Source organism: Oppia nitens, unplaced genomic scaffold (assembly GCF_028296485.1).
Source record: "Oppia nitens isolate AA-2021 unplaced genomic scaffold, nextdenovo-longstitch-racon4-pilon3 scaffold13_pilon_pilon_pilon, whole genome shotgun sequence".
Classification (NCBI taxonomy): Eukaryota; Metazoa; Arthropoda; class Arachnida; order Sarcoptiformes; family Oppiidae; genus Oppia; species Oppia nitens.
The window spans coordinates 1,470,912-1,491,831 of NW_026533192.1; the positions used below are offsets into that span (position 1 = coordinate 1,470,912).

Here is a 20,920-nt window from a genome sequence, read left to right on the forward strand (position 1 = left end):
TTTTATTAAATTAAATTTGTTTTTAGTTGTATTAAATTCAAGGAAAGGGAAAATTTTCTGCTGTCAATGTTTTCTCTGATTTTGTKTTATAAGTTTCAAATATTTAAATATTACGACAGCTATTGTGTCAAACAACTATATTTAATAATCTGATTTATCAAACATTATTCTCTATTATTATATTAGAGTTATACTGTATATTATATTTTACTTATATTTTACTATATTTGTTTCACTCACTGACAATAATTTTAATATTGAATTAATCGAAATTTTAATTTCCGTTATATTTTAACGCATTATAACGATTACAATAAAATTTATGGCTGTTTTCACATGAGATAAAACTTTTCGGAGATTTATATACAGTGTATATCAAACAAACAGTGCATTAATTTATATTTGAATGCATCGCAAAATCATTTACTGACATTTACTGTTTTAACTAACAATACAATAGTTTTAGTTTAGTTTTATTAAAACAAACAGACCATCAGTTTTGAGTAGAMAAATAAATTTTAACACATTTTATAATTGAATTATTGAGTCGTACGGAGAAAATATTACTTTGTTTTTATTCATTAATTAGTTTGATTTACGACTTGCGCTACCAATGAGTGAAAAGATTAGGATTATCTGCAAATGTCTGCACAAAACCTAAATAGATATACCATCAGTGAAATGGACACTAAGTGTAACAATATATATAAATTTAATTTTCACTTCTTGTTAAAAGAGACACAAATTTTTGTTTAGATTCTCAAAAAAACAAACAAAAGTAAGACAGACATCAATGAGTATATGTTTCAATTTAAACCAAATTTAGGACTTTATTATAGTGAAAGAGAAAGGTATTAATTTTAATGATTTGGTTGAGAGTCGCAAATAGCTGACAAAGATTTAGTCAATGTATTAGTGTATTATCTTAACAAATAGTGTTTCGATATATTTAAATAATTTACATAATGTGTCTAAAAACATGACTGTAATTACAATTAACAGATCCTCCGTCGACACCGAGTCTACGTGTGGTGAGCGCCACAACCAACTCAATACAGCTCTCGTGGATTATGACTGCCGACGACTCGACCCCAATCACCGGTCAGTGCTCTCTAATACCGATTTGCAAAACTAGTAAAATCTGCATTTATTATAGAATTAWATATATTATCAATAGTTCTGTAGTTATTAGCAGTGATTGCAAATATAATGCATTTAAGTTATACTGTATAATAAATATATAGACAAATAGTAAAAGAAAAAATTACATCATTTTACTGGTAATCAAATAAAAAATAGTATTTCAACGATTGTATTATTTTTATTACAAAAATTGTACAATTGTTTTCATTATTACAATACATACTACTGTATTATACGTATTGTTGTTATTATAAGTATTATTATTATTATTATTACTGGCAATGTTTTGTAGGATTTATTTTATATCACAAACGAGAGTCACAGGATTGGGATGAACTAAGATTAGCCGACACTAAGACCTACGCTCACCAATGGCTCAAATGTGGCACAAGATATCAATACTACATAATTGCCTACAACTCTATCGGCAAAAGCGATGCCTCAAGTATTGTGTCGGCAAAGACTGACGGCTCAAGTATGTACTCATTATTGTCATTTGTAATCCCAATTCAATAAATTTATTTTCATTTATTTATATACAATATATATTTCTATCTCTTTTTTTTTGTCCATTTCTGAGTCATTTATTTATTAAATTTATCTTTTATAATTGTAATGAAATTAATATTAATAACAATACTATAGATATTAGATGTAAATCAATCTTATTTTATTTGTGATTTCCTTAACTCACTTTACATAAAATTTTGATATTAATTTAGTTTTTATTTGTTATTTTGCTATTTAATGGATTGTTGTCTAGACTTTCTTATATAATTCATAAAACTCATAATATATTAAAGTTTATATAAAACAGTTATACTTTTTAATGTATTTAAACTCTAATTTTATAATTGCCGCAGAATATACTTATTCAATGTAATGATTTATATTGTTTAATATAATTCATGAGAGAATATCAAAAATACTTTTAGAGAAATCTATAGGGTTTTTAAAAGTTATAGATAAACTGTTACTTAAAAGTTAGGCTCAACATTAAATTTTTAAGCTTTTATTATAGCACTCTTGAGACCAATAATTCAAATAAAATTTTATTGTATATTTTAAAGACTAATAACTTATCACATATACTGAATTGACATTCAATGAATTTTTGTTTAGTTTTTATATCAACTTTTTAATAATAGTATTATAAATTTTTYAAAAATTCAATAATTTAGTCAATTAATATATTATTTTAATAAGATTTGTATTAAATATAATTATAATAATACTAAGTTTATTTTTCAATTTTATAAGAAATATATTTGAATCTAATGGAAAATGATTAGATTTATTGTCAATTTTTATTGAAATTTTACTTATAGTTGGCCATCAAATAAAAATATAAGTAACTTTTTAAACCAAAATCATTGTGTGTTTTCAAAATGTGTTTTAATGTCAACTCTATGTTAAAACAAATGACTCGAAACAAAATGTTTTTCAATGATATCAAATACAAACATAATATATATTTTATAAAATAAGATAAGTCTCAAGTCATCAAATGTTAATAATAATAGCAATACAATGAAAATAAAATTATTTGGGAAAAAGACTTGAAATTGAATTTTAAGACCAATCTAAACATAATCTTCAATTGAGTTATTTATAAGTTTTGGTCATTATTGCAGTTTTATTAAGCAAAACAAACAAAATATCAATTTCGGAGTTTAAAATTTTATTGTCAATAAGTGTTATGTGTTATGCAGTAATTATTATATAAGCAAAAGAAAGTCAAATATAATCTGTAATATAATCTTATGTTTAAACAAATAGTGATAATATTTAATAAAAATTAATGTTTGTTTTACCTATTAATACAGCACCGGTAGCACCCGATAAGAACTCATTGCTCAGCGTTAACACCACTACTGCCATCATATACTTGGATGCCTTTCACGATGGTATCACATCTAACTAAACATTTTTGAAAGATTTAAAAATTAATTAATATAATTGTAATTAATAGGTGGGTGTCCGGTAACAAACTTTGAAGTGATGTACAAATCACAAAAAAGTCGTAAATGGATATCACTATCGAACCGGGCTTTTACCGATCAAAAACAGATTGTATTAAGCGATTTGATGCCATCGACTTCGTATGACATTAAGATAACATCATTCAATGAGGCCGGAAGTACTGAAGCCCAGTACACATTTGCCACTAATTCCATTCAATTGCAAGGTTTCAAACAATTTTATTGAATATTTAAATATAATTAAATKACAGTACAGTATATCTATATCTATATATCTATACATTTATATAACTTTTTATGCTTTCAATGATTACCTCCATAGACGATGAACCGGGAGTATTGTCAAGCAGTAAGTCTGCACCGTCTGTGCCCTTCTATGCCGATGTTCTGGTAGTCGTCCCCTCAATAGTATCGTTAGTTGTTGTGATAGTACTCTTATCGCTGGTTTATGTGATATTTACGCGAAAGCCAAGACATGGATCTAATATATACTGTAAGCTTCYGATAATGATATTATTTTATGTTACGAATGTCAATACAAATCAATACCAATTATACTAACATTGATTGCTTTGAAAATTGTTTAAATAAATAAAAATTTAATGAAATTATATAAATTGAAATGTTTAGCAAATTATAGTCCAAACAAAGTGTCGCATCAGGACTGTACAGAAAGTGTCAATTTGACGGAACTGGACGCCAGTCATGTAAAGAAAATGTCACTGCCTTTGGAGGACGTCTGCACTCAAGGCATGGCAGCTCACTATCCTGTGCCGTACGCTATGACCAAAATGGGTGATAATGAAGAACGAGTGCCACTAAACTCGATGTCACGCCAGTCGCCACTTAAATCGGTATTGCATTTCTTTATTTGATTATTTTTGGCCCACACTTTCCATCCCCTCATAACCCCTCCACTGAACATCTCTTAACACAAATATATACAATATATAAATACCTTATATGTTTGACAACTAGACTATTAGTGTTGTTGTGTTGGTTGTCTTGAAACCCAACACTTCCATTAAGAGCCACTTTATAACAATTTGTGGAAACATTTATCTCTAATAAGCACTCACTAACTAAATCTCTTTTATTAATGTCTTTTTTTTTGTCCTAAATATCTATGATTCAAATATTATTGTCCACAACAACAACAACAACAACACAATCAACAGTACAATGCAGATCACGACGCTATATACGCAACCGTTAAGCGGACACCCCGTCAGCTCCGGTCTGATGTTCATATATATCAATATCCGAGTAATCAATTAATTTGAATGATTTTAAATTATATAAATAATTACTAATATATGTTTCCAACATTTCATTGATATTTGACAGCAACTGTACAACAAGAGACCAGTTGTGATACCGAGTCCTCAAATGTTGGACATCACTGGAGGACATCAGTTGTACGGTTTGAGAGTGAACCGCAAACCGTTAAACTATTTGCCGCTAACTCACAAAGCGGTTTAATTTATGACCGAACCGGCGGTCAAATGAGTGGTCAACTAAGTGGTCAAATGAGATCTAGTCATCACTATAAATGAAATAATAAAATTAACAATTAATTTATGAAAAAATATATTTTAATCTCAATTGCATTTGTAATGATATTAATGAACTAAATTGAAACAAATTGATTAACTATTAATTGTGACATTTATTTTTCAATTTTTATCTACAATTTAATTGATCTCTTCATTTCTATTTATTTATTAAATCAATTAACTGTTTATTCAAACTGTAATTTATATTTTTAGTCAATTTTAACATTATATGAAAATTTTAATATTGGACCACAAATGCCTCAAATATTTTGAAAGATTTATTTGATAAATAAATTATTGTTTTTAATATTATTTTGTAAATTTTAATTAATAGTTTACTTTTGATTTCAGATTTATATTGTAATATTTGTTATTAAATGTGTTAATGTCTTTATGAATATATGTAAAGATAAAATGTTTTAATATTTTTATAATAAAATAATGATAATAAAATTTATATTATCGACCAATAATTTAAACATTTATTTATTCATAAATTATAATAATTATTATTAAATATAATGTATTTCTAAAAAACACTAAAAATATCATACATATACACATACTGTACAGTATAACTTATAACTATTTAGTGCATAATTAATATAATTTAAGCACAAAATCATTTACAAACAAACAAAAAATTAATACATTTTATTATACGATTGTTTCATCATTTAATTAATAGTATAAAAGCAATCGTATAATAAACTGTATTAATTTTTTATTTGTTTGTAAATGATTTTGTGCTTATATTTAATTATTAAGTATTTACTGTATTAGAAATACCTGTACATTACATTACCGGTATATTTAAACAATTGAGTAAATATAAAAAAATTAAGTTTTTTTAACTTTACCAAAGTTTTGCATTGTTTAGAAGTTACAAGACTTAAGGCCCGTTTTAATTAAATTAAATCATAAATTGTTTGTTTATTATAAATACTATATTTTGTAGTTTAAAAAGTTAACATCATATGCAAGTGTCACTACAGTATGTACGTTATGTGTAGTACACACACAAAGCATACCACTCCTATGTGGGGTTCGGTAATGAGGGTCGCCTACTGTGCTTTATATACTGTATGTAATACATACTATGTATATATTACCGTAATATTGTAATAATACAGTATTATAGTAAATAATTTAAGTATTATTTAATAAATTGTCGACATTTGCGACAATCAATAATAACTGAATCAATCTTTTGTATGCATTCAACATTACCGGTAATTATAATTAACAATTACCGGTATATTTAAACAATTGAGTAAATATAAAAAAATTAAAAATATAGAGATAATGTTTAATTATTTTCAATATTAGGAACTATTAAAAATTTAATTATTTCAATAAATTGTTACTTTTAATACACGGTTACATAAATAGCAAATGTAAATGAAATTACAATATAATTCAATCAATTATCAAATTCAGTGATTTTAAAAACTTTTGTAAACATTTCATACAATGGATGTCCTAATCCATGTGTAATCTCAATGTGTTCAATGATACGATTGTACCAAAGTATAAGCAATGGTTTGGTTGACAAATGAGAATATTTTGCATAAATTAGATAACTGTTGACCATTGATGTCGTTATGAAAGGATGGTATTCACCGAAAATCAGTTGCATTTGTAATAAAAAACTCGAATCCATTTCAAACTTTTGGTTCAATCTTTCGGCCGTTTTGTAGTTATTCGCAGAATTCCATTGTTTTTTGTGATCAATCAATAACTCGTTGTACTTCTTATAGTCCAAGTCTTTGTCCAAATGATAGAGACATCGATAACAATGACATTCAGTCCAAAACCTTTCTCCCAATTCTTGTTTCCGATAACTTCTTCTCTTATCGATTTCAATCCTATTTATAGTGATTTCTTCGCCAATCATTATATTATTCATGGCTCGCACTTCAATGTTAAGATCTAATTAAAATATATATCATATAATTAAAACATTTTAATAATAAACAATTTTCTTTACTATTTGTAACTATGGCTGCATTGGCAACACATGAGTGCTTAAAATCGCTGATCCCAAGAGTGACAGTTAAAGCAATGGGCGGTCTGTTAAGACATCGATTCAACTCAAATACATTTTCGCTTAAGTACTGAATCGGATACAATAGTTTCATCCGAAGACATGCATACCATCGATGAAGATCATTGATATCATAGCTTTCTTTTAAATATTTTAATCTTCCAGTGATTGCCATGAATTCTGTCACTCGTTTGGCATCTTTTGAAAACCTTTGGAAATCTACTTCAATATCTTTTAGTCTAATCTTTGATCCATTGTATGTTTCAACATAATTGTTGACAAACTGTGTATTGGATTCAACGCAATGATAGAGACGAATCAAAAGTCTGGTAAATGAATCCATTTTTATATCAAAGCTCTTGTTGGCCATCACTCGACACTCGCCGTTGTGACCATTAGTCCAATCATTTATCCGACAGTCTTCTGAACAATAAAACATTTTCCCGCATCTGTCGCACGTCAACAACTGATCCGTCCGTTTCAGACAATTGTCACAATGTTTGGCCTTAACATCACTATGAAGACTGTGAACGAGTGGTTTACATCTCAAGATGACATCTCCAGCATTATATGACTCTTTGGCAGTGATAGTCATTGTTGTCTTTGTTGTCATTATTATTATCATATCATTCATACCATTCATTCAACTTTTATACCATTTATTACAATCATTGCAATCAAACCAATCAAATCATACAAATTCAATCACTTTTCACTAATAATACATTTATCACACAAATAATGTCTATAAATGTAATATAACTTTATATCAATTGACACTTAAAGGGTTGTAAAGTATATGTCGTTATGTATGACAACAACTATTGTTTAACATTATGTATCAATAATACCTATGGATCGCAAACTTATTGTAAGTCTATCTCTCAAAACTTTTCAACACTTTTTTTTATATTACTTGTATATAAAGTTTATAATACAGTTTAGCATTCAATAGTAGTTTTCAATTATTTATTATACGGTATATTAATATACAGTACATTCAATCAATTATTCGCTGTATATATACTTAACTATACATTTAATCCTTTAACACAACTTTAATTTATCCAAATTTTATAATTATTATACAAGTATTATATAATATATTAATACATTTTTAAAAAGCATTTAGTATAACATTTTTTTTGTATTTCACATTATTAATGATTCAAATAATTATAGAAAATTTAAATATTAAATACCGATAACTATAATTTATAATAATTACCGTAAATCAAGATTTTTATATGAATTATAAATTTATGAAATGATTACATTTTAACAAAAGAAGAATAAAAGATGTCATACAATGGATGATCGATACCGTGAGTCACCTTCAAGTGCTGATCCACGAGACGATAGTACTCGAGAAGCAATGGTTTCCATTTGTGCGCTGATTTGTGTGCAATCTTTGCCGTCATATATGTAGCCATTGAACACTCCATAAGAGTTGCCGTCAGAAATGGGTGATAATCACCGTAAACCATACAATAGAGAGGAATGACTCTTTCAGATAGAGATTGTAATTGAATCCATGTTTTTGGATCAGATGGTGTGAATGTTGCAAATTGACTCAATTCTCTCTTAATTATGTCATCAAATGCTTCATAATTAACAGTTTTATCTAAGTTTTGATCGCATTTGAGACACTGACACTTCTGCATATAAAAATCAGTCTTCAATTGCATAAGTCGTTTGTCTTTATTTTGATCCAAACGAATATAACTAATGGTTATTTCATCGCTTTTATTCATGTCTTTAATAGCTCTCAATTGAAGTGATAAACCTATTAATGAATTAATGGATAATACAAGAAATATTCAATTTATTACACWATATCATACTGTAGTAGATATATAATAATAATATAACAAATCATACCATTGGTAACGTGGGCTGCATTTGGCAGACATGAGTGCTTTAGTGATGATAATTGTGGACAAAATGCGCGACAAATTATCTCTGAAACCAAATCATAATCTTTCGGGTCTTTTCCATACCATTTAAGTCCGACATGCGATGGATTACTAGAMAGACATCCAAACCAATGAAGAAGTCGTTTATCATCGCATTTGATGCCAATTGATCTCATGTGAGAACAAACTCGTCCAAACTCTTCCATCCTTTCGGTGTCTTTTTTAATGACCTCTTCATCAAACTCAATGTCGTTTAAACACATCTGTGAGCCGTCAAACAAGTCATACTTCTTGATAGCAAATGAATCACAAGTTTTGAGCCGAAGATAAATACGAAGAAAGAGCATCTCTTCGTCTAAGAAATGTTTAGAATTGAACTTCTTATTTGCCAAATGTTGGCATTCATTCTTGTGGTATGTCTTCSAATCCTGTTTTTGACACTCTTTACCGCAATAATACATTTGTCCACATATTTTGCATTTCAACAAACCATCCGATCGTTTGAGACAATTGTCACAGAATTTGTTCTTAAATTCTTGACATACGATATGAGCCACAGGTTTGATATCATAAATGATTTGACCGGCGGTTAAGTCTTTTGGTGTTATTAATGGCATTTAGTTTATAAATAACAATCAATTAATCAATATTTCATAAATTGTTAGTTATTTGAAGCAATGCTTTAATTTTGTTGTCGACAAAGTGTCTTCACTAGTGTTGGCAGAGACAAAATGTTTGTATAATACAAATAATAAAATGTAAAATACATGACCWAATTTGGATTATWTTTTTTAGTACCACCTAATGTTAAAAGCATTGATATAAACAAAGTAAATCATGTTTTATAATAAATATAGATTTAATATTATTTTTTATTGAATTTCATTTTTTATTTTAAATTATTTGATTATTATAACTTAGAAATAAGGATTATAATAATAATGCATTTTCTAGAAATTATATTTTCASTAAATATTTTTAAGTAATTTTTAACATAATATACAGTATATTAGTTTTAAAATTTGTATAATACTAATACATTGAATAATGTACATTGTAATTTGTACATTGTATTTTATTGTATTATAAAGTCAAAATTCAAAACCTTGTATTTTTCCAACCCTAGTCTTCACATATACTTTACTCAAATATAATGTAACATCAAATCTATTATCAAATATGCAATTGTTTGGCGCAAACATTGATGTCTTAATTGYAGACATTATTTTAGAGGATAACATAAACGGTTTGGTTTTGTTAAAACTATAAAATAAAAAATAGTTTTAGTTTATCGGATTCAATCTTATTTGTAAATATAACAAAATATTAACGGTTTGGTTAGTTTTCAAATACTGACAATTGAGTCTATTGTCGGCAAACCTTCAAAAGGCGCCGATTTTGTGTCAATACTTAATATTTATTTATTCAATACATTTGGAGACTTAAATGACAAATAAAATTCAAAAGTGTTTTATTGTTTGGGTCTTCAGTGAAAACATTACAAAATAATTGAATTTCTTAATAAATATTGTTTAGTCATTGACTCTTACTTTTCATATAAGATTATATTATTTGAATGATTTCATACAAATTTCAATTACTTTATTAAACAAATTGCTTAGTTTATTAAACAATTAGTTAATTGAGACAATTTAGTTATTTTCACTATTATTAACAAATGACTAGATAAATATCAATTTATACATTGATTGTTTAGTCAATTATAAATTGTTTAAATTTAATTATTAGTTTTAAATTTATATTTATAAAACTATTGAAAAATTAACTAATTTAGCAAAAATATCCATTTTATTTATCACAGTTTACTACTGTATATGTTAAGTATGTACAGTATATGTATCAATACATATACGATATGGTAATAAACTTGAAATCATAAACTTTTGTCGGAAACTATTGATAGAGACATCAATAATGCCGATAAAGATTACACCATAAGTGAGATCTCAAAGCACTTCCGGTTAATTTACTATAAATAAGACAAAACATAAATAAATTAAAAGCATTTGATAGATAATTACATAATGCCATTAAAATCTCCAAAAGTTTTTATTACGGGTGATGTCATTCAAGAATTTAAACCCATTGCTCACATTGTGAACAATGAATTTAAAGGCGATTTTTGTGATAATTGTCTCAAACCATCAACCAATTTGAAGAAATGTAAGGCATGTCTTCAAATGAATTATTGCGACAAACAGTGCCAAAAGCAGGACTGGAAGTCATACCATAAGTATGAGTGTGGATACATGTCTGACAACAACTATGTATTTCTTATGTCATTATCGACGTCCAAACTTCTTGCTCTTCGATTTTATCTTCGGTACCAAAGATGTCCTGAATTTAGTTCACAAGTGATTCAATTGTTGGACGAATCAAACATAACAATAAACGATATTAAGATTAACAAAAAGATATTTCGTCAACAATTTTCACGAAATATAATGTTTAATGGCATACAAAACATCTTAAGACTGATTGGCATTCAATGTGATCGCAAAAGTCTTGTTAAAAGTGTTGCTTTAGTTTGTATGAATCCATCACTTGTTAACCTTATTTGTTACGATAATGGTATTGTCTTTACTTTTGGTTTCGCTTTTTGTCCTCAATTATCGTCTTTGAGTCACTCATGTCTGCCAAATTCAGCCGTCGTTAACAATGGTAATCATAATTATTAAGTTTATATATGATATAAATATAGTTTATTTTATCAATTGTTAGGACTTTCGATTGAATTGAGGGCTTTGAAAGACATTGATGTCGGAGAAGAAATAACAGTAAGTTATATAAGTCTTGAGCGAAATAAACCGATGCGACACTTCATTTTGGACAMAAAATTTGGTTTCAATGGCTGTAAATGTCCAAAATGTGAACAACATTTGGACATAAATATCAATTACTCAATAATTGATGAAATCATTATAGAAGAAGTTAGAGACACTGTTTCACGTTTGAAGTCGAGATCTCCTATAAAGATATTGTCTGATCGTCTCATTTCTCTCTATTCTCGCATTTATGGCAATTATCATCCATTGCTAACTTTATCTCTTTTGGATCACATAATATATATACATTTTTGGGCTAAAATTTATGAAATACCTAATAGTAGACTAATGCCATTGATTATGGATTATCACCAAATGGTTATCMGACACACTCGAGTCACTCACGGTGTCGACCATCCACTAAATCACATCTTTTTAAGAAATATTCAAAAATTTCAATTCATTTATAATATGATTGCATAAATTATTTATATGTCATTAACATTCAATTATTTAAAAATTATAATATGTATTGTATATTATTAAAAACTTTGTCAAATACTTAAATATAATGTRCTAATTTGTCATAATTGATCAAAATTAATAGATAATAGTGTGAAATACAAAAAAAATGTATTAATATATTATATAATACTTGTATAATAATTATAAAATTTGGATAAATTAAAGTTGTGTTAAAGGATTAAATGTATAGTTAAGTATATATACAGCGAATAATTGATTGAATGTACTGTATATTAATATACCGTATAATAAATAATTGAAAACTACTATTGAATGCAATAGTATTATAAACTTTATATACAAGTAATATAAAAAAAAGTGTTGAAAAGTTTTGAGAGATAGACTTACAATAAGTTTGCGATCCATAGGTATTATTGATACATAATGTTAAACAATAGTTGTTGTCATACATAACGACATATACTTTACAACCCTTTAAGTGTCAATTGATATAAAGTTATATTACATTTATAGACATTATTTGTGTGATAAATGTATTATTAGTGAAAAGTGATTGAATTTGTATGATTTGATTGGTTTGATTGCAATGATTGTAATAAATGGTATAAAAGTTGAATGAATGGTATGAATGATATGATAATAATGATGACAACAAAGACAACAATGACTATCACTGCCAAAGAGTCATATAATGCTGGAGATGTCATCTTGAGATGTAAACCACTTGTTCACAGTCTTCATAGTGATGTTAAGGCCAAACATTGTGACAATTGTCTGAAACGGGCGGATCAGTTGTTGACGTGCGACAGATGCGGGAAAATGTTTTATTGTTCAGAAGACTGTCGGATAAATGATTGGACTAATGGTCACAACGGCGAGTGTCGAGTGATGGCCAACAAGAGCTTTGATATAAAAATGGATTCATTTACCAGACTTTTGATTCGTCTCTATCATTGCGTTGAATCCAATACACAGTTTGTCAACAATTATGTTGAAACATACAATGGATCAAAGATTAGACTAAAAGACATTGAAGTAGATTTCCAAAGGTTTTCAAAAGATGCCAAACGAGTGACAGAATTCATGGCAATCACTGGAAGATTAAAATATTTAAAAGAAAGCTATGATATCAATGATCTTCATCGATGGTATGCATGTCTTCGGATGAAACTATTGTATCCGATTCAGTACTTAAGCGAAAATGTATTTGAGTTGAATCGATGTCTTAACAGACCGCCCATTGCTTTAACTGTCACTCTTGGGATCAGCGATTTTAAGCACTCATGTGTTGCCAATGCAGCCATAGTTACAAATAGTAAAGAAAATTGTTTATTATTAAAATGTTTTAATTATATGATATATATTTTAATTAGATCTTAACATTGAAGTGCGAGCCATGAATAAGATAATGATTGGCGAAGAAATCACTATAAATAGGATTGAAATCGATAAGAGAAGAAGTTATCGGAAACAAGAATTGGGAGAAAGGTTTTGGACTGAATGTCATTGTTATCGATGTCTCTATCATTTGGACAAAGACTTGGACTATAAGAAGTACAACGAGTTATTGATTGATCACAAAAAACAATGGAATTCTGCGAATAACTACAAAACGGCCGAAAGATTGAACCAAAAGTTTGAAATGGATTCGAGTTTTTTATTACAAATGCAACTGATTTTCGGTGAATACCATCCTTTCATAACGACATCAATGGTCAACAGTTATCTAATTTATGCAAAATATTCTCATTTGTCAACCAAACCATTGCTTATACTTTGGTACAATCGTATCATTGAACACATTGAGATTACACATGGATTAGGACATCCATTGTATGAAATGTTTACAAAAGTTTTTAAAATCACTGAATTTGATAATTGATTGAATTATATTGTAATTTCATTTACATTTGCTATTTATGTAACCGTGTATTAAAAGTAACAATTTATTGAAATGATTAAATTTTTAATAGTTCCTAATATTGAAAATAATTAGACATTATCTCTATATTTTTAATTTTTTTATATTTACTCAATTGTTTAAATATAACGGTAATTGTTAATTATAATTACCGGTAATGTTGAATGCATACAAAAGATTGATTCAGTTATTATTGATTGTCGCAAATGTCGACAATTTATTAAATAATACTTAAATTATTTACTATAATACTGTATTATTACAATATTACGGTAATATATACATAGTATGTATTACATACATACAGTATATAAAGCACAGTAGGCGACCCTCATTACCGAACCCCACATAGGAGTGGTATGCTTTGTGTGTGTACTACACATAACGTACATACTGTAGTGACACTTGCATATGATGTTAACTTTTTAAACTACAAAATATAGTATTTATAATAAACAAACAATTTATGATTTAATTTAATTAAAACGGGCCTTAAGTCTTGTAACTTCTAAACAATGCAAAACTTTGGTAAAGCTTAACACAATTAAACCACAGATTTCTCGCAAATGTCACTTTTGGTTASAAATAAGAGGTTAAACCAAAACAAAATTTATTATTAAATTAAAATTCAATACTTTATTCATTATATGATAAATCAATGAATATAATAATGTAATGGCATTTATGTTACAATAACCACGTGTTTAGTAAACTGTATTTATATTGTATTTAGTATACTGTGTGTACACAAAGTAATAGTGAAGGTATTAATAGTCATCAATTTGGAAGACTATCTTAAAACTCGACGAATTGAGACTATTGTTAGTTTATATTAAATATCTTGTAAACCATACATTGAATTTAAAAATGATCAAGGACATAATTATAGATAATATTAAACTCAWCATTATTGTAATTGGTCATTTTTTTATTAATTGTAAATCAAATTAGATATGATAATAACATTGAGATAGAATAGTTGACTATTATCTAATTGGATTTACAATTAATCAAAAAATGACCAATTACAATAATGTTGAGTTTAATATTATCTACAATTATGTCCTTGATCATTTTTAAATTGAATGTATGGTTTACMAGATATTTAATATAAACTAACAATAGTCTCAATTCGTCGAGTTTTAAGATAGTCTTCCAAATTGATGACTATTTTCCATACAATTTGTGTTATAAGATGTAACTTAACTGACATTTCATGCAATTGTCATCAATTAATTAGTCTTTATCATCCATTGCAAAGACATTATCATCCATTGAAATGCCTGTTATCTCAAAGCAATGTTATATTCCGGGAGACGTTGTCTTTGAAATTAAATCACGAATACATTGTCTTCATTACGACTATAAAGGAAAACATTGTGACAATTGTCTCAAACTATCCAATCAACTGAAGAGGTGCGCCAAATGTCATCTAATGTTTTATTGCGATCAAAGTTGTCAAATGAATGACTGGAATAATGGCCACAAAAAGGAGTGTCGAGTGATGTTTGGCCAGACATTTGCCGCACTTTACCACAAGAAAGCCATTGATGTCGTCGACCATCTTATTCTTCGTCTATGTCTTTACAGCAAATCTAATCCACATTTTATTGAAGAACAACATCAGACATATGACCGAACAGATCTTAGAATTAAAGATATGGACATTGATGTCGACAAAGTGGCCAAAGATAGGAAAAATACAGTTAAATTGAATTTATTGCGAACACTCTTTGAATTGTTGGAAATCGATAGTGATATACAAGAAATGGTGTTTTGGTACGCATTTCTTGAGTTGCGAATGACATCTGGAAGTGTCTATTATACAGATAATCCAAACGACATAATGAATAACGATTCGGATAAACCCATAGCTTGTGGTATCACTATTGGAATCAATGACTTTCAACACTCGTGTTTCCCAAACACTGCAATGATATCTAATGGTTTGATTTGATATAATATGATATGATATTTGGATTACAATTATCATTATTTATTTAATGACAAACAGGTCTTACATTTGAAGTTCGAGCCATTAAAGACATAGCAATTGGCGAAGAGATTACGAGATCCAGGATTAGTATCAATCAAAATAAGAAGAAACGAAAGAAACAATTAATGGATAATTTTGGTTATGATTGTGAGTGTCATAAGTGTCGACTCAATTTGGATAAAGATATCGATTATAATAAATACGATGAAATGCATGACAAACACGTGAATCTCTGGGAAACTATTAGCGATTCCCGTATTGCACGACTTGTTCACCGTAACTATGAAATGGACACACAATTCATGGTTCAATTGCAGCTTATATTTGGCGAATATCATCCATACATTACTTCAACTATTGTAAACAATTTTATACTTTTTTCACAATATTCACAAAAGGCTACCAAACCATTGCTTAAGTATTGGTATAAACTTATCAAAGATCACATCCGAGTCACTCATGGATTAAGTCATCCATTCTTTGCAATGTTTGACAAACTCTATCATAAATAATTGCTTTATCTGTAAAATCATATCTGTTTTATTATTACACATTACCGGTAATTATTTATTTTTAATTAACAGCTAAATTATTTCCTGTATTTATCTTATTAAACAATTCAGACTTTTAAATATTTGTATCACAATTTATGTCATTACGGTATTTAAAAAATATTTTTTATTGTTTTATCGATTAAAAGAGTTAATAAATAAATTTAATGCAAAAATATTGATTTAGTTTATTTACAAATATTTTTTATTAACTATTTATATTTAAATTAAAATATAGATTAATAAATTAGTTTAAATTAGTTTAAATGTGCTAACAAATAAAATAAAATATAATATAAAATTAATTATATATTTAGCAAAACATCTGTTATTCATAGGAAATAAATTCATTATATAAAATGCAATTTCATTTGCAGATAATTTCTCGATAAATGATAATATTTTCAATTTGYTAAACAATGACAATCGTTGTCTAACTAATATCATGTAAAGCATTGCCAACGACTGATGGCTACACTTGTGAAGTGATCCACAGATCATATTAGTGACGAGGGATACGCTAAACAAGAATATTATGGCCAATGAATAGACAGCTCTGTAATAGTTGTTGCTGTTCTTGTCGATCACCATAAACAATACCATACTTATTGCTGGTGTAAACATATAGTATACCATAAATAGTATGTGTTTGATAAAGTGATTCAATTGTTTTATATTAATTGTCACCAAATGATGATATTTGATTAATTGGTTGAATTGACAAATGTTTAAAACCGATGATCGGACACATTTATCAATGGATTGATTTATTTGTTTGAATTGATAGCGACAATAAAGAGTTGATAAGTAAAGAAAGCCGAAGAATGCCATAAAATAGGAGAACTCGATGGCCACCCATAACAACCATATGCTGTTCCAAATGATGACATTTATTAATGAAAATTGCATTTCTGGACACAAAAAGTAAGCAATAAATGATGATATGATAAAAATTATTGAACAACAAAATGTCATCAAATAAAATAGCGGTCGCATAACGTGTTTGCCGTAAATGTTTGCATACAATTGGTATTTATGACTTAAAATATTATTTAATGGAAAAATAACTTTTTCTCGTTTAATATCATTCAAAAAATTAATTACAAATAACTTGCCATTAATGTCGTACCAGAAAATAACAATTAATAAATATATGGATACATTAAATGCAAACAACGATATCATTAACGATATAAGACTTTGATTACCCATCAAAGCATTAGAATCACTAAAGAAAGCCTGAATATTGACATCTTTGACTGATCCAGATATACCATATCTGAGACAATTCATTACACACACAAACAATATTATTAGTTTGCGGACAATCCTACGTCGAGGTCTGTTCCCAATAGCATAGTCATCAAAAGTGGGTGAAATTAAAATCAAATATTTAGATAAAAAATTTTCAAAATCTTCTAAACCATTATTGACAAGAATATCACGATTTTGTTTCGGTGTTAACAATAATCCAATAAAATGTGCTTTAATTTTAAAATTATTTGTTAATTTAGCTGACATTGTTTATAAGTATAAAGTAAAATATATATTATTAAAATTAATTTTTTTTGCTTTATTGAAAACTGAATTTTATGAATACAGATATATATCTAATTTTTTAAAAAAAATTTTAACAGATGATAATACAACACAAGTTTCACACAAATTATTTACATAAAAACTAATTATTGTCTTTCATTATTTACAGTATAATTATTACTTTAATAAATTATCATATACTTAATTGTCATAATATATAATGAATAGTTTTTTATATCGTAATTAAATATTTAGAATTATTTTTATTTTATAAATAATTTATATAAAATATTATTACTATTCACTATTTCTTTTTGTTTTCCATTAAAAAACTAATTTAACTATTTTTAATTTCAAATTTATGATAAAAATATTCATTAAGAAATGATTTATTAACTAAATAAACTAACAATATATATATATATATATATTAGTTAAATAATTATTTCAATATTGCAACATAATAAATTATTTAATAATACAATATATATAATATGTAGTATTAAATATATACAATAATAAACTGATTAATGATAATATTATAAAACTATAGTAACAAAAAATGGCAATAAGTTGTAGTCATAAGATAATTGAATAATAGTTTTATTTATTAAAACCACAAATTATATTATTATTAAAATTACATTAAAATTTTTATATCTATTTTAACACTACCGGTAATATAATAATGTTTGTTGTTTTGGCATTTGTATCACTATAAACATTTTGGCCGCTTATTAAAGCTATTATGAATACTTATGAAAATAATTTTGAAATTACAAATAATCAATAAAAGTAATCAAAAGTAATGTCAATTATATATAAATTAAAAGTAAAAATTAGTGAATATATGATATTATCATTGAATGTATAAAAATATTATTTTATATAAAACGGATTTTTTGTGTTAAGAAGAGTTGGTAATTATATAAGAGATCACTCTATGTCTTGTTTGTAGTTCTCATAGAAAATCTCTTTTCGGGTCTCATTAATAAAGTCAAGTAAATCGAGACAACTGTTGATTGCATTCACCCGACCCTCGAAGTCACGGTTACAGAGATACCAATGTCTATAAGCGTGTTGTGAGATGACTCTCATCTCGTAAAGACATTTAATCAGTTCATTAAATAGATCGTCAGTTAACTGAAGAGTGATCTTAATGTTGGCCAACAAGAGTATCAAATTTAACTGATACTCTGGATACTGATGGACAAACTGACGGACCAATTGTGACCGATCGCCCAGTAATCGCTGGTTAATTGCAAATCGATTGACAGATTCTTCGGGAACAAGCGATTCGCCGATGAAAGTGAAAAGTAAGTGATGACAAAATATCCAATTATTGGCCAATTGGTTAGTATTGGAGCCGAAGTACATTTCGATGATTTTGCCGATATTTGCCGTACTTTCGTTGTCTTTAACCGCTTCACTAAAGGCGTGATAAAAGTTTTGAAACTTTGAGTCTTGAAATGACTGTATTGAAGACATAGTCTATGATATGATAAATGGGTTGCAAGTGATTGAATGTTATGATCACTGAAGTGTCAAAACAGGTATCAATTGATGACAACAACAGTCAAGTAATCACTAAATGTTTGACAAAAGAGTGAAAGTGTTATTAATATTGAATGCAATCATTGTCTCATATCATACATGTCTGATAAGTGCACTCATCATTACTCTCGTTAAACATTCAAACATTTACTTATATTTAAATAAAACAATCAAAATTATGCACATGTAGATATTGTATGATTATAACAGATATGTTAACGGTTGCTATGTTTGTTAAATAACTGTATTATACAGTCTATACACGATATAACTATACAGTACTGTATATAATAGACAACTTATCAAAAAATATTTAATGAATTTCATGATTATTTCATTCAATTGATTAATATTTATGATTTATATAAATATTTACTTATCACACTATTATTCATTGTTTAAAACATATTTTCAATGTAAATTAAAAATTATTTAATTAAAATTTTATAATTTAAATGATAACATGAATTTGAAAATCCTTATGAATCATATTTTATAACAATCTGTTATGAAATGTTTAAAATGTTAGTAAATTTACAGTACATATGCAATGATTAAGTAATAAGTAAATAAAGTATTGAATTTATTGAGACATTCATAGCATTCATATTATTTATTTGGCAATTATTCAACATTACTATCAATTTTGTCATATTTTTCATAATATTAGACAATTAATGTTTAACTGACTCAACAAAATACCTAACATTAAATATACAATTATCATAAATTGCTTATTTTATTGTATTTACATTTTGTCGCATTAATTAAGTTATTAATTTATAATCAAATCATTAATTTGTTATATATATATATATATATACATATATATTTATATTTTACATTACATTATACATATATATATATATATATATATATTTATATATAGAGTACTATTTATATATAGAGTACTATTTATATACTTATTTTTGTAATTATATATTTATATAAAATCTAATATAACATTTAATTATAAATGTATATATAGAGTACTATTTAATAAACTAAAGATATATATTTAGAAAAATTATACTTTAAATTAAATAATTATATAAAATATATATTACTTATGAAATAGAAGACAATTGTTTAATTATTGTCTAATTATTATTCAACTATTTAATGATTATTTAAATTTTTACTTAATATCTGTATTAGCCAATCATTAATATGTAATTAAATTTATTTATCACTTTTGAGACATTTATGGTTGACAGTGACCGATATACAGATATACATCAGTTTATTGTTTATAAAATTTAAAATAAATCTAGGATATTAAATTTTAAATCAATAGATAATAACATTTTATTTTATATATCATATTATACTGTATTTAGTTTGAAATAACTTTTCTATTATAAAGTATAGTATATTTTATTTATATAATTGTCATTTTAATACAGCATTGAAATATAATTTATATTTCATTTTTATAGAAAG

The 20,920-nt window shown here is 26.5% G+C and overlaps 8 protein-coding genes across 8 annotated transcripts in view; 5 read left to right on the top strand and 3 right to left on the bottom strand.

Annotated features, from left to right (window-relative positions):
• Positions 1 to 4,681, top strand: part of LOC128960100 (cell adhesion molecule DSCAM-like) — a 55,685-nt gene extending 51,004 nt beyond the window's left edge. The window contains exons 23-30 of the mRNA XM_054306175.1: positions 1,003 to 1,101; positions 1,436 to 1,618; positions 2,970 to 3,050; positions 3,116 to 3,331; positions 3,448 to 3,618; positions 3,756 to 3,979; positions 4,304 to 4,391; positions 4,473 to 4,681. Coding sequence (XP_054162150.1) covers positions 1,003 to 1,101; positions 1,436 to 1,618; positions 2,970 to 3,050; positions 3,116 to 3,331; positions 3,448 to 3,618; positions 3,756 to 3,979; positions 4,304 to 4,391; positions 4,473 to 4,681 — 1,271 coding nt within the window. The remainder of the gene's footprint in view (positions 1 to 1,002; positions 1,102 to 1,435; positions 1,619 to 2,969; positions 3,051 to 3,115; positions 3,332 to 3,447; positions 3,619 to 3,755; positions 3,980 to 4,303; positions 4,392 to 4,472) is intronic.
• Positions 4,682 to 6,060: 1,379 nt separating this feature from the next.
• On the bottom strand, positions 6,061 to 7,458 carry LOC128958159 (histone-lysine N-methyltransferase SMYD3-like). Its single transcript, XM_054303977.1, has 2 exons — positions 6,672 to 7,458; positions 6,061 to 6,613 (listed from the first exon to the last, which is right to left on the bottom strand). Exons 1-2 carry the CDS (start codon positions 7,369 to 7,371, stop codon positions 6,105 to 6,107), a joined length of 1,209 nt encoding a protein of 402 aa, XP_054159952.1. The 5' UTR covers positions 7,372 to 7,458; the 3' UTR covers positions 6,061 to 6,104.
• Positions 7,459 to 7,999: 541 nt separating this feature from the next.
• On the bottom strand, positions 8,000 to 9,357 carry LOC128960111 (SET and MYND domain-containing protein DDB_G0273591-like). The gene is made up of 2 exons (XM_054306185.1): positions 8,610 to 9,357; positions 8,000 to 8,514 (listed from the first exon to the last, which is right to left on the bottom strand). The coding sequence occupies exons 1-2, from the start codon at positions 9,259 to 9,261 to the stop codon at positions 8,000 to 8,002; spliced, it is 1,167 nt and encodes a 388-aa protein (XP_054162160.1). The 5' UTR covers positions 9,262 to 9,357.
• Positions 9,007 to 12,049, top strand: LOC128960132 (uncharacterized). The gene is made up of 4 exons (XM_054306207.1): positions 9,007 to 9,057; positions 10,998 to 11,326; positions 11,387 to 11,808; positions 12,038 to 12,049. Exons 2-4 carry the CDS (start codon positions 11,110 to 11,112, stop codon positions 12,047 to 12,049), a joined length of 651 nt encoding a protein of 216 aa, XP_054162182.1. The 5' UTR covers positions 9,007 to 9,057; positions 10,998 to 11,109.
• Positions 10,676 to 11,110, top strand: LOC128960121 (uncharacterized). The gene is made up of 2 exons (XM_054306196.1): positions 10,676 to 11,030; positions 11,080 to 11,110. The coding sequence occupies exons 1-2, from the start codon at positions 10,690 to 10,692 to the stop codon at positions 11,108 to 11,110; spliced, it is 372 nt and encodes a 123-aa protein (XP_054162171.1). The 5' UTR covers positions 10,676 to 10,689.
• A 395-nt stretch (positions 12,050 to 12,444) lies between the features above and the next one.
• Positions 12,445 to 13,842, top strand: LOC128958149 (N-lysine methyltransferase SMYD2-B-like). The gene is made up of 2 exons (XM_054303967.1): positions 12,445 to 13,231; positions 13,290 to 13,842. The coding sequence occupies exons 1-2, from the start codon at positions 12,532 to 12,534 to the stop codon at positions 13,796 to 13,798; spliced, it is 1,209 nt and encodes a 402-aa protein (XP_054159942.1). The 5' UTR covers positions 12,445 to 12,531; the 3' UTR covers positions 13,799 to 13,842.
• Positions 13,843 to 15,081: 1,239 nt separating this feature from the next.
• Positions 15,082 to 16,413, top strand: LOC128958181 (histone-lysine N-methyltransferase SMYD3-like). Its single transcript, XM_054303999.1, has 2 exons — positions 15,082 to 15,783; positions 15,852 to 16,413. Exons 1-2 carry the CDS (start codon positions 15,117 to 15,119, stop codon positions 16,343 to 16,345), a joined length of 1,161 nt encoding a protein of 386 aa, XP_054159974.1. The 5' UTR covers positions 15,082 to 15,116; the 3' UTR covers positions 16,346 to 16,413.
• Positions 16,414 to 18,708: 2,295 nt separating this feature from the next.
• On the bottom strand, positions 18,709 to 19,615 carry LOC128958257 (uncharacterized). Its single transcript, XM_054304077.1, has 2 exons — positions 19,577 to 19,615; positions 18,709 to 19,510 (listed from the first exon to the last, which is right to left on the bottom strand). The coding sequence occupies exon 2, from the start codon at positions 19,409 to 19,411 to the stop codon at positions 18,860 to 18,862; it is 552 nt and encodes a 183-aa protein (XP_054160052.1). The 5' UTR covers positions 19,412 to 19,510; positions 19,577 to 19,615; the 3' UTR covers positions 18,709 to 18,859.
• Positions 19,616 to 20,920: the final 1,305 nt, after the last annotated feature.

Excerpts from the sequence above, each read along its gene's own strand:
- LOC128958159 (XM_054303977.1), bottom strand. The coding sequence starts at position 7,371 with ATGAATGGTATGAATGATATGATAATAATAATGACAACAAAGACAACA. Across the intron at positions 6,614-6,671 it reads TGCAGCCATAGTTACAAATA|ATCTTAACATTGAAGTGCGA; the intron begins GTAAAGAAAATT and ends TATTTTAATTAG.
- LOC128960121 (XM_054306196.1), top strand. The coding sequence starts at position 10,690 with ATGCCATTAAAATCTCCAAAAGTTTTTATTACGGGTGATGTCATTCAA. Across the intron at positions 11,031-11,079 it reads AGTTCACAAGTGATTCAATT|ATATTTCGTCAACAATTTTC; the intron begins GTTGGACGAATC and ends ATTAACAAAAAG.
- LOC128958149 (XM_054303967.1), top strand. The coding sequence starts at position 12,532 with ATGAATGGTATGAATGATATGATAATAATGATGACAACAAAGACAACA. Across the intron at positions 13,232-13,289 it reads TGCAGCCATAGTTACAAATA|ATCTTAACATTGAAGTGCGA; the intron begins GTAAAGAAAATT and ends TATTTTAATTAG.
- LOC128958181 (XM_054303999.1), top strand. The coding sequence starts at position 15,117 with ATGCCTGTTATCTCAAAGCAATGTTATATTCCGGGAGACGTTGTCTTT. Across the intron at positions 15,784-15,851 it reads CACTGCAATGATATCTAATG|GTCTTACATTTGAAGTTCGA; the intron begins GTTTGATTTGAT and ends AATGACAAACAG.
- LOC128958257 (XM_054304077.1), bottom strand. The coding sequence starts at position 19,411 with ATGTCTTCAATACAGTCATTTCAAGACTCAAAGTTTCAAAACTTTTAT.